Consider the following 13,514-nt stretch of genomic DNA (forward strand, 5'->3'; position numbering starts at 1 on the left):
AAGTCACATCCATGACTTCTGTGACCTTAGTGACATAATCTTAGCCTTACCTATGAACAGATATAAAGCTGCCACTTTGAGTAAATGAACCAGAAGGCACGCATGTTGTTGATGAATGTTTATGCCTCTTTTTTTTAATCTTAGGAAAATTGAAGATGAGGAAGTGAATAAAGATCAGATTTTGCAGGAAAAAGAAGCTGAAGTAAGACTGCTTTCCTTATAGACAAGTTCTGTATTGCAAAAATGGCCACTTTTCATTCCTTAATTATTTTCTTTGCGGCTAAATATTTCATTGTGGTCTCAGTGCAGAAGGTTGGGGTTTTTTTTGTTTGTTTGGTGTTTTGTTATAACTGTAAAAAAAAAAAAAAAAAAAATTTCAGTAGTGTGAGTGACAAGAGAATGAAAACTTTCTCTCAAGAATTGTCATAACTGCGTGCGTGCTTGCTTGCTTGCTCACTCTGGTAAATCCAAAACTGATTTTTTTCAAAATTCCATGTTGGAGGGGACTGGATGGCTCAAGGTAGTGACTGTATATGGAACATTTAATCTCCTGGCTGCTGGGTCATATCTGTTTTGAATCAGAAAGTAGTTGCCATCTGCTGGTTGTTTAAGTCCTTTGTGAAATGAGCTTGGGCTCACTTCAATTCATAGCGAGCAGATGTGACCATATTACAAAATCCCTGCTACAACTGGCATCAGTCTGCACCTTCGAAGCATTCTGAGGCACCAAGTTATTGAATGGACAGTTGACAATGAATTATTTTCTTGCCTCTAGATACGGTTCTGCTAAGCCAGGATTATCTACGTAGCAGGGCAGTGGGGAGTAGCTTGTGTTGTAATTATAGAATTTCAGCACTTTAATAAGGAGTCTGGTGGCACCTTATCTTTAAGGTGCCACCAGACTCCTTGTTGTTTTTGTAGATACAGACTAACACGGCTACCCCCTGATACTTAGCACTTTAATAGGGCACTTTTTGTGAACTTTAAATTCACATTGAAAAATTAAATTTCACACTTAGCATATGGTTGTTACTCAGTGAGGACCAGTGCTTTGACAAGTGTGTACAGCATTACAAGCAAATGGAGATTGCATACTGCAATTAAAATTTGCATTTGAACATGCAATCTGATAATCAGTCAAGTAACTTCCTTCCATCACTAGGGTGACCAGATATTATCGGGACAGTCCCGATTTTTAACACACTTATCCTGCGTCCTGACCGCACATCGGTCGGGACGGCCTTTGTCCCGTTATCGGGAGACAGATCACCATCACCACCAAAGTCCTGGGGCTGGCATGGCGGCGCTTCCTGGGGCAGCTCCTGGCGGCGTGCCTGCCCGCTGGCAGGAGCCTGCAGTGCTGGTGGCCCCAGGCACAGAGACGGAGGGGGTCTCTGCATGCTACACTGGCTCCCTCCTGCCCAATCAGAGTTGTGGGGGTGGGGCTTGCAGGCACTGGCAGCGGGCAGAGAGCCCTCCACCACCCCACCCCATCCACCCGACCCGACCCTAGGAGCCAGAGGGACCTGCCGGATGCTTCCCGGGACCCGCCCCAGGTAAGCACCGCCAGAACTCCCCACCTCGTCCCCCAGCAGGTCCCTCTGGCTCTTAGGGTCAGGACCCCGTGCATGGCACAGAGCGCCAGAGAGCACCAGCCCAGGCTCCCACCATCCCAGGAGGCGCAGCGAGCCAGCGCGGCTGCGAGCTGGGGGAGAAGCCCGCCCCGAAGCAGCAGTGCAGCACCACTCGGGGAGCCACCGCCACCTGGCTCCGGGCAGCTGGAGGGGGCCCCGGCACCGCCCCACAGACTGCGTAGCTCTGCTCCCCACTCACCGCACGGACAGCTCCCTGCGGCACACAGGCTCTGTTCAGGGCTGGGCGCCGTGCACGCCAGTGGGGTAAATAGCTCCCCAACCCCCGCCATGCTTCCCCCACGCAGCTGCCCCCCCCCCGGGCTGCTGCACGCCAGCAGCCGTGACCCAACAAGGTCGTTTGGCTGGGGATTGCAGCCTGCAGCAGCCGAAGGCGGGGAGGGCACTGAGGGGTCTGCGGCAGAGAGCAGGGACGGGTGGTGCCTCGATGTGGGGCAGTTTCCCATGTGCCCTTCCCAACTATCTCCCTCAGCAGGGGTGGGGGTGGTTATAAAGCCAGGTGGGAGAGTCAGTGGTCACTTTGGGTGAGTCTGCACCACAGTTTAAATGCAGGGTTAGTGGAACTTGAGTCAGTTGAGCTGTGTTAGGGAGCCCTGGGCTTAGGGTGACCAAAGTTTCCCAATATTAGAGGCTTTGTCTTATAGAGGCAATTTATTTCCCTCTCCGACTCCCCGCCCCGGGAAAAAAGAAAGTGTCCCGATTTTTTTATACTTGCTATCTGGTCCCCCTATCCATTACTAAACTTTCCCCCACCATCTCTAGAGATGAGCTTGTAGTCCTTCACAGCAGTAAAACATCTCGCTCCCCATAATTGCAGAAACCTTTCACTGTGTCCCTTTTAATGAGGACGAGACACTTTCTGAGCCTCTTGCCTTCCACTGGTGCTCTTATCACTGGAGTAGGGATGATCTCTTGAGGAGGACTGTAGTTAACATGGGGGTGGCAGGCTTGTCAATGTGCGGAGTGGCTGGGATGGAGTAAGGTTGTTGGGGTCATTATGCTAACTTCATCTTTAAAAAATAAATTAAATTGCAGAAATCTATTAATGCAGCATTAAGGGTGAAAACGTAAATGCACAAAAGCCAGGGCGTTAAAAAAACAAAGTTCCTAGAGCAGTGTTGGCTCCATTACTTTAAATCTATCAAAACCGTCATTCAGTAGCCTAAATAGAACTAAAGAAGACTACATACAGTAACTCCTCACTTAAAATTGTCCCAGTTAATGTTTCGTTGTTACGTTGCTGATCAATTAGAGAACGTGCTTGTTTAAAGTTGCGCAATGCTCCCTTAGAACTTTGTTTGGCAGCCGCCTGCTTTGTTCACAGCTTGCAGAAAGAGCAGCCCGTTGGAGCTATCTGGTTGGGGGCTTGGAACCAGGGTGGACTGGCAGCCCCCCTATCAGCTCCCCGCTCCTCTTAAGTTCCCTGTGCGCGGCACTTGCCCAGCAGGATATCAATTGCTGGGCAGTTCAGCTCTCCCTCCCCGCACTGCCGTGTGCTGCTCCTGCCATTTGCCTTGGAGGTGCTTCTGGAGCCTCCTGCTTACTGTGCAGGGGATGGCGGGGGAAGGGGAGTGCTAATGTCAGTGTCCCCCTCCCCCTTGCTCCTGCCCACCGCTCCTTCCTTTACCCCATCTCCATGTGGAGGGGGGAGGTCATGACAGGGCTCAGGACTGAGAGCTTGCTGGCAGCAGCTGCTGTCTGAACTTGCTGATCTACTTAAAAGGGTAGTGTACTTAGAGTGGGGTCAGCATGCTTAAAGGGGCAATGCATCTCTCTCACACACACGGTGTATGTCTCTGTCTCTCTCTGCCATGCTGTCTCCCCTCCCTCCATTCGTGCTGCCTTGTAAAGTGTGAGGCTACATTAACAGCAATGTGTTAACCCTTGAGGGCTCAGCTGAGTGCTAGTTCATCATTTAAATATCCCACCCTCTGACTTCATCACCTCAACCAAGCTTCAGAATCATCATTGTTGAGTACAGTATTAAATTGTTTGTTTAAAACTTATACTGTGTGTGTGTGTGTGTGTGTGTGTATTTTATTTATATATACACCGCTATCTCGATATAACGTGACCCGATATAACACAAATTCGGATATAATGCGGTGAAGCAGCGCTGTGGGGGGCTCTATGCGCTCCGGTGGATCAAAGCAAGTTTGATATAACGCGGTAAGATTTTTTTTGGCTCCCGAGGACAGCGTTATATCAGGGTAGAGGGGTGTGTGTGTGGTTTTTATATATATATATATATATATATATATATATATATATATATATATATTTATAAAAATATTTTCCTATAAACCTAGCCCCCCCCCCCCATTTACATTAATTCTTATGGGGAAATTGGATTTGTTTATAGTCGCATTTTTCAGGAACATAACTACAACGTTAAGCGAAGAGTTACTGTATATGCAGTATGGTTGGGTTAATCTCAACAGTTGTTTCCTGACTTGTGCATTTAAATAGACAATTCTATAATTCTAAAATGTTTGAATTTGTAGAACCCCAATCTAAGTTTTCTTAGTTTTAATATTCTATATGTTTGGATGGATGCATGCATTACCAGCACAACTGGGTTCCTGGCAGCAATCCCTATCTGCCACAGAAGAGGTTGTCTGAATTATTTTACTATAGCTGGAATGCTTCAAGTATTGCCTCTTTCTGTCAAGGATCAAGGGATGGGTGGAGGGGACATAAAAGTCAGCTTGCAGACTAGGGCTTTACTAATAACTTCAGTGACTGTAAATAGTTTAATTCAGCTCTCCAACACACAATCCATTTTAATGTACTGCTGTAACTAAGAAAATAACACCAACAGGAAATAGAGGAAGTAGAAGCTTCTGCTGAGACACACTTGGGAAACTGGTGCCAAATTTCAAAAGCGATGCCTGTTACTTTGATCAGTAAATTACTTACATATTTTTGTGAGTGAAGAAAAGCAATATATTTTTTTAATGTTTAACATCTGACATCAAAAAAGTATTAGTGAAGACCAAAATTAGTTGTCATTGAATAGGACACAAGTGGCTCTTCACCGTTGTGGCAGTGAAGAGCCACTTGCTTAGGAGAGAGGGCTAAAAGGCTTTTTCTATACTATTTGTCTTTTCCAGCTTCGTCGCATGCAAGAGATGATTGCGAGAATGCAGGCTCAGATGCAAATACAGATGCAAGGTGGTGAGGGAGACAGCAGTGCAGTTCATGGACACCATGTATAAATTCTTTGGTAAGACCTTCAAATGATTATAATTGCAGTAAGAAAAATAAATTGTCCTTAGTAGGTGTTTCAAGGCATTGGAAAACAATAACAGGTCAACTGATTGATTTAAGAGGCTGAGTCCATTTCATGTTACATTTTTACACAGGTGTTTTTTAAAGTGAAGTAAATCAGTACCTTGAGGACAGAATAAGCATACTTAAACTTAACTTAATTGAATATTGATGCTCTGAATGAAAAAGGTATTATGAAAACTTGATTACATTTTCTAAAATGTAACTTTCAATTTCCAGAAAAATGTAGAGAACTATATTCAGTTCTTAATTTCTGTTGTTTGAGCTTTGTCTTGAAAACACTGTCATGTGCTACTGTTCTAATAGTGGAGATAGCTTCCATCTGGCAAACTGTTTTGACACTTAGACAATTAAAGAATGTTGACCGTGAACTTAAAGGCTTTCTAGTATGTATTTTAAACAGCTATCTGAAAAGTTGCATTCAGACTTTGTCTACCATCCAAGTCCATTCTTCTGCGCTCTTAGGACAAAGTAAGAATTTTCATGGATAAATAGTTATTTGTTGTTGCAATGCTTTGATCAACTGGAGATTTAAAATGACTACAGGCTGCCTTCTCCTGGACTTAAAATGGCCAAATGATTTTATTGGCTTCAGTAAATTGATTTTACATCTATGCACATCCAGGAGACATTACGCTGTCCTGTGATTTGGACTGTGCCATGGTGATCTGTGCATTTATGACCTTTAGACTAGGTTAATGTAATACACATCTACTCCTCCTCCCTGACTATGTAGACCATGGAAGTCCTTGGCCAGTCTGTTTGCCCCCACATCTTTCTGTCAAGTGCATATTTTTTTCCCATTGATGGTAATTCACATTAAGAGCTCTTAGATTTTGCTTAAATTTTTTCCTCCATTTTCTTTGGTTAGACACCACAACTATGTCCTTACAAGAGATGTTTAGCTGGTCTGTCTTCTGGCATCCTAATTACATGCCCTACCCATTGGAGTCATCAGAATTTCACTACTACTCTACTTGGTTCACCATAGACCTCCTGCAGTTCTCTATTAGATCTTCTTCTTTTGGCCTTACTAACCAAAAACTTCATCTCAACTCTGTATTTTTGAAGGTATTTATAAGCTGTCTTTCTTCCTTCTTAGTAAGTGCCTGCTTCTCTCACAGATATATAAAACAATACCCCTTACAGTGGCCTCAGATCTGACGTTTGGTCTTTCTCAGTTGTTGCGAGCTGAAAATTCCATGCAGAGAAATGTAACAGGCATTTCCTCTCTCTAATCATGCCTTCTATTTCCTCCCTCACCTAACTGTTGGTAATTAATGCTCCTAGGCATTTAAACTATCAAACTTGTTTATCAGTTGCCAAGTAAGCTTGTCCAAGATCCTCATTTTACAACCATATATTCGGTCTAAAGTCGCATTTTTCTTGCCACATCCTCAAGTCTCCAATCCTCCTTTGTACCTTCTGTCTCTTGGATAGCTCAGGTCATCAGTGTATCCAAAAAGTTGGTCAGGCCATTTAAATTCACCCCCATTCTGAGAATTTCACAATGATTGCACCACTATTTCAATAGCCACATTAAAGAGTCCTGGGGATAGCGCATCTCCCCACCTTAGTCTAGTGTTGATGTCAAATGGGCAAGAGATTTCACTTGCTTTTCACAGTCTACTTTTTGAATTGCAAACTCAGTTGTACCATCCTAATAATTTTGTCAGGCATTCCAAATTCCTTCATTGCAGCTCAGAGTCTATTGGATGGATGAATGAGTATATATAAAACTTTTTAAAATGCTTTCTTAAAGTCTATTAACAGCTGGGCAGATTCCAATCTTTTCTCAAATTGTTCAGGAATAAATACACTCCTACCGTTTAAAAATCTCGCTGGTCCCAATATAGCAGCCCATTTGACAAGCATCACGAGCTGCTGAGAGTACAATTGCCCTTATGCTCCTCTCACTATGCTTGCTCCTCATCAAATCCAAAGTTTTTTGTCCTTGTCTTCAAAGCCTTCCATGAATATGGCTCAAATTAGCAGAGGGACCACTTTATCTCAGATAAGTGTGATCTCCCAGATCTTCTTTCTACTGAAATGTTGAATTATCAAGATTGAGACTCATGAGTGCAGGAGACAACACTTTCTTGGCAAGTGGCCCCTTGCTATGTAACTTGCTGCCAGCATAGGTTGGAGGAAAATGTTACAGCTCACTTACATGTATCTATTCTACAATAACATTAAAAACAATTATTTGACTGAGAAATGGAGATGGAGGGAACAAAACTTCATGTCCTTGCTTTAATGCAGTCTCAGTGATGGGGGTAGTATGAATATCCGGATTCTTGAATATTGAAATAGATGTACTTAATTCTAGTAGTTGATTCAGGACACCATCTGGTTTTGACAATTCATAATACTTCCTTGCATAGGTCTATTGCTAATTAGCATCTGAAAGTTGAATGGGGATTGTTTGGAGGCTCTCCACCTGCAGTACGGGGCCCTCTCAATCACATGGACATCAGCTTTTATCTTCATGATGCTGATGAGGATAGTAGCTGCTCCCTTGAGAAAGGGAGGCATGGTGGGTGATATATTGTGTCACAGAAGTTTGGCTGCCTCAGGGCTCTTTTTTTATCCTGAAATCCCAGTTGTCTGTATCTAGAACAGATATAGAGCTGTTGAATCTGGGACTTGAAGTGATCAAAACTATCATCTCTCTCCCTTAAAATTTATTTAATCTAGAGAAGCACCAGAATACAGGTTTTTGTCACCTTCAGAAAGGGTATTAAAACGCTGAGGCAATATCCTGGTTCCCATTCTGCTCGGTTATTTGGTTGACTATCATGGGTGTATTCTTCTTTTAAAAAAAAAAAAAATGATGCTCTGTTCTCTGAAGTGGTCTGCATGATCATGAATGGAAGGGAAGGTAATGTCTCAGGGTATGGGCCTAACTTCAAATGTTTGGGAAACCTCTAGAGAACATTCGTAGTAGGGATGTTAAGCGGTAAGCATTAGTCTTACCAGTTGACCCACCCTAACCATTAACCCCCAACCCCACGCCAGTCGGAGCGGCCCAGGGCCCTTTCCCTTTAATCAGTTAACCAATTAAATGATATAATTTTAATCGTTTAAATAGTTAACTTTTTAAATATTTACATCCCTAATTCATAGTTTTGTTTAATTATGTTTTACTGTGCACTTCTTGCACTTTTTGCATGTATTCTGTTAAATGTATACAAACTGGGAAATACTAATAGGGCCAGTAAGAATGTTTAACTGCACACATCCTATATAAATAATCCTATTTTTATAGGGAATTATCCTTATAAATGATAATCTTTCACAGTGGAGGAAACTTAAGTACAATCACTGTAAGTTTTTGTAGAAAAAATGGCATTTCAGAAATAATACCACTTGATTAGGCTTTGTGAAGTGAGCATGGTTAAGATTATACATTAGGTTTTAAATTTCACATTTCCTTAGTTATGGGTTCTTAGGTATGCAACCTTAGCTTTGTGTTAAATAAAAAAGTGTTCAATTATTTTCAGTGTATCTTCTTCTGAAATTGGGAGCCACTACTCTATCTATTAATATGTTACATATGCTAATTTTGTGTCTTGTGTTGGTGTGTAACAATTTGTATAGTGTTCCAGAATGCCATAGAAAAGGGGTCTTCAGACTTTCATAGTGTAGTCCATGCATCCCATGGACTACCTCCCCTTCCAATCACATGGTCTACCTCCCCTCCCAGTGGTGATTAAATAAGAGCCCTGTGGTGACCACAGCAAGTGCTTACTTGGGAAATAATTAGTATGCTTTGAATTCAGTTTAGCACCTGAAAATAGATCCAGCACCATGTGACTAACCTGCTGTCTGCGTACACCCAGATAATTCTCCCTGGACCACAGTTTGAGACACTGCTTTAGGAACTGTAGGGATTTGGGGGAGTAGGGAAGAAAAAGTTATGTCCTCGGTTTTGAGGTAGAAAGTCTGTCATATTAGCAAACTTCCCCTATGGGATGTCACACAATGCATTTAAGTAATGATGTCATGACATTGTTAGGCATAAAGGAAATCCATTTTTTCAACATTGCCTGGATCTAAGGTTTTAAATCTTAATGTTAGTCTTTGTTGTGTTTATGAACCATTAGAAAAACAAACTTGCCTTATCCCCACAGGCAGTCTCCTGCTCCAGAATTCAGAAAAGGCGGGAGGGGTTGGTGTGTCTGGCAAAGTGTGTTCTGATGAGGCTGATGGAAGGAATCTTAGATATCATGTAGACTGCACCTAATAGACCCACATGTGGAATACCGAAGAGGATCTTTGACTGTTAGCACTGAGTAATTGATACACAAACTACAGTTCAGTTTCTAAAATACAAGGTATAGTTACAAAACAGCTAACTGTTAAATATTCATATTTCTGCCTTCTTTGCAGATGACTTCATATGCAGATTAAGAGGAAACATTCCAGTGTTGGGATGCAATAGTGTCTCTCACTGGGAAAGATATCTTTTACCTCGCCTGTGACTTGGAAGTCACGTTAGTATGTTATGCGCTAATGCATGGTATTTTTTGTAATATGTACTTTGTAACAGATTGTATTCAGTCAATGTTTTATACCTTATATAGAGAATGTGATCAGTTTTAGTTTCGTAATTTAGTATTATTTTATTGAGCTCATTTTCTGTAACCCAGTATATTAGGAATGCAAAATGGATGATACTGAGCCTTTCCTAACCTGACTTAGCAGTAGACCAGTCTATTTGCATAGCGCACTAGCACCATTAGTCATACTACTTGTTACACCTAGAAATACGTGACTGTTGCTATAGGTTGTCAGTGGTGTGATAGTTGACTAATTAGGGAGTCCAATGCCAAGTTAAGTTATTCTGTTTCCTATTTCTTGCATTGTTTAACTGTGTGCCCGTGAGACTCTTGGCCATTCCTCAGTTCTTGTCCAGTGCTGAATAGCCATTGCCTTGACATCACAAGTGTCTAATTACAAAAGAGGTATGCTTTGTCTTAACTAGGAAAGAGTAGATAAGAGAGAATTCCTTGTTAAAGGGGGCACTTGCTGAATGACTTATTTTGTCTACTTCCCCCTCCAAAGCCAACAGTCAGATTTCATAACACGATGTGCTACTGCAAAATTAATTACCAGTGCTGTTTACAACCTACCAGTGCCAAAGAGATAATACAAATGGCACCATCACAAAATGCTGAGATCTTTCTGGTCTTCTGCACAGCAGTGGCCTTGTTTTATCTTCTACATTTATATCCGAGATGAGGAATAACATAACAATCCTGCAGTTAAATTCCACAAATCGTAGCTTTAATGGTCACTAAATTACTAATTTAAAGAAGTCCTGCTACTGAGCAAATCAGATTTTGACCTACTTAAAACTGCTGCAGTTTATAAATTGCTTTATATTCTGAGTATCTTTTTAATATTAAAAGTAAAACCCACCACAATAGTCTCTGTGTTGAACTCCTGTGCTGCCTCTAAAGCAGTTATCATTTCATAGAGCTGGTAGTCTTTCTACTCATCTCTTCTGATCTTCGTCCACAATGAAGGAAGCAAAAGCAGCAGCCTTACTGACGTCTGCTATGTCAGAAACACAGGTGTAATTCATCCATTTAGCAAGTCCTTTCTTGCTAAATGGATCAATACAAAATTAGTAGGGAAAGAAATGTAAATGTTTACATTTTGCCTTTTCCATAGAGAAAAGATAGTAATAAGGCATTTCAGTATTGCCAGAGAAAAATGTCAAGCCATGTTACTTAAATCTTTCAATCTATTGAGCAGACTGGTTTACTGAAAAAGTGACCATAAATGGACCAGAAATAGTAATATAAGCTTCAGTGAAGGCATTAGAATGAATACTTTAAAATACCTAACTATCCCTTTTTTTTTCCAGCCCCAGTATTTTTTGTTCGTATAGTGCAGCTAAGCACCTCTGTGCACTTTTAGGGTTCTCAGATGGTCTCAGTTACAATAGAATTCTTGGACGTTGGACATAGCACATTTTGAAGTGCTGCCAGGAAAAACTGTTGCATAACATTTCAGTGAATTTCATCTGAGTTCAGTACTGTGATCTAAACTTCAGTAGTATTTATAATCAGTATTAGGAAAAAACTGTGAAAGCTTTTTTATATTTATATATATATATATATATATATATATATAATTTGCAAGTGACAAATACATACTTAACCCTGGATATACCTTTGTTGAGGGACTTCTCCCTCTGTAGTCCTTACTTAAGCCAACTTCTGTTTGGAATAAAAAGATACTATGCAGTTAGTGCAGATAGCATAGGTTGAGCTCTACCTGTGGAATTGTTTTGAGTAAAGCTACAATTTAGTCATGGAGGCTATGGTAGTCACGGATTCCGTGACTTAACTGGACCTCTGTTACTTCACCTGCTTCAGCTGTCAGCAACTGAAGCCAGGGCTGGAGGCAGGACTGTGCCTCTGCCCTGCAACTGGGGCTGGATGGCTGGAACCAGTACCCTGCAGCCCCTGCCCTGCGGCTTGGAGAGGGGGCTGGAGCCAGGCTGTGAGCCTCTGTCCAGGATCTGCGGCAGACTCTGGAGCAGGAGATGTGCACTCCCCATGGCTGCACCCCCTGCTGCATCCCAGCCCTGCAGCTGCAGCGGGGACCATGCTGCAGAGGGGGCTGTGCACACCCCTCGCAGCGTCCCAGGGTTGTGTGCCGTCCCCCTCCCCCCCCACTGCGGCTGTGGGTTGGCAGGGGCTGCAGCTGCACACCCCTGTCCCATAGGTGTGGCCAGCTCTGGAGTGGGGGCTGCGTGCCCTCCATGACTGCACCCCCCCATTGCACCACAGCTTCATGGCTTCTGCTGGGGTGCAGTGGGGACCATACTGCAGCCGGGGCTATGCGCCCCTGCCTGGCAGCTGCAGTGGCGGCCATGTGCCCCCCTCGCGGCTTCCCAGGGCTACAGCTGGGGCTTGGCGGGGGCTGCAGCTGGGGCTACACACATCTGTCTCACAGCTGTGGCCAGCTTTGGAGCGGGGGCTGCATACCCCCTGTGGCTGTGCCTCTGTTGCAACCACTGGAACCGGGACTGTTCCCCCTGCAATGGCGGGGGGCTCGGTCTGTCGGTCTCCCCCCTCCTTCATTCCTTCCCCCCAACTCAACCCTGACCCCAGTTATTTTTAGTGAAGTCACAGGCAGGTCATGGGCGCTGTGAATTTTTGTTTATTGCCCGTGACTTGTCTGTGATTTTTACTAAAAATAACCGTAACACAATCTTAGCCTTACTTATGAGAAATCTTGGGTTTTGGGGGTAATATGTATTCATTGAACAGCTAGCTTTTTCCAATAGAGCATTATGGTTAGCTATTGAGAAAGTTGTTTTAAATTATTGATTCTAGTGAGGAAATGTTCCCTTTTTTTTCCAACGGAAGTGTAAATTCTTGGGATTTGCTTTCTTAATTAATGGAATTTATATGGTTGCTAATTGATTCCACACGTACACTCCTTGCGGGGAAAAGTCCTGTGTGCCTGACAGCTCTGAGGATCTCTTCTCTTCTCCACTTGGCTTTTGATGCTCCTGATTGCAACTGACATTCATTTATACAATGACTTGATGGGAAACATCAAACATAAGCCATTCTTTCTCAAACCTCTTTTTTACCTGAAGCTAACCCAGACTGGAGGAGGAGAGACTTGGAGTCAAAGGTAGATGTCATACTCTGGAGTCCAGCATTAACACTGGCCCACTGAGATGGCCACAATGGTTTTATTTTCTTTATTAGAAGTAATTTTACAATTATTTTAGGAGTACTGGTACACTTGCAGTGCTTTATATTTGGCTACTAAAGGGGCTATTTCTTTGTATACAAACATCTTAAATTGCTGTATTCAGATTCTGTATTGTCATTAGGCAAGACTATATTAATAAAAATATCAAAATATACAGTGGGTCTTTATTGAATTCCTTCTGTAGTCTAACCAGGAATCATTAAATAGCATGACAGGGTTGGTGTTCTAATTTCTCCTTCACAGTCCAGTTTGTTGGACTCATGTAAGTGAAGGGGGATATATTGATGGAACTGCGCACAAATATGGAAATTAAATAAAACCTGCACAGCACTGAATTACAATCTATACAGTACACTTTTCATGCAGGATAATCCTGAGCTTGCAGAACTGTATGTATTACATGATGCTCTTGCCCTTCCAGCAACCACTTACAACTTCCCCTGGTCCCTATTGATAACTTAGTGCAGAATGCAGCAGCCCACTTACATTCAGGCAGAATGATTACGGCAGGGTGCCCTGGGGCTGTTGACTCTCACCTAGGAATGTGTGTATTATTTTGGGACCTGGCTACCAATAGACTGCTTCTCTCTGTATGCAGTGATTGTGCAAATCAAAAGCACTAAAGCGAACTACACGATTGAAAAGTTATTGAGTTAGTGGCAGAGCATTTCATGTGAGTGATTCTGGATTTTTGGAACTGAAGAACCTTCTCACTCACAGCTTGGTTTGAAAGAGCCCAAATTCCCATTTAGAAGGGGAGGCACTGTGTGCAGCTAAATGTCTACTGCACAATGGAACAAGGGAGTGAGGTAATATCTTCTATTG

The 13,514-nt window shown here is 42.7% G+C and overlaps 1 protein-coding gene across 5 annotated transcripts in view; it reads left to right on the top strand.

Annotated features, from left to right (window-relative positions):
• SEPTIN2 (septin 2) overlaps positions 1-12,843 on the top strand; it is a 49,504-nt gene extending 36,661 nt beyond the window's left edge. For 3 of the 5 annotated variants that reach the window (XM_034782148.1, XM_034782152.1, XM_034782151.1), the window contains 3 exons: positions 145-202; positions 4,766-4,878; positions 9,336-12,843. In XM_034782148.1, the coding sequence (XP_034638039.1) occupies positions 145-202; positions 4,766-4,870 (163 nt within the window). In that variant the 3' untranslated portion in view covers positions 4,871-4,878; positions 9,336-12,843. The other 2 variants (XM_034782150.1, XM_034782149.1) reach the window with 2 other exon arrangements.
• Positions 12,844-13,514: the final 671 nt, after the last annotated feature.

This window comes from Trachemys scripta, chromosome 9 (genome assembly GCF_013100865.1).
Source record: "Trachemys scripta elegans isolate TJP31775 chromosome 9, CAS_Tse_1.0, whole genome shotgun sequence".
Taxonomy (NCBI): Eukaryota; Metazoa; Chordata; order Testudines; family Emydidae; genus Trachemys; species Trachemys scripta.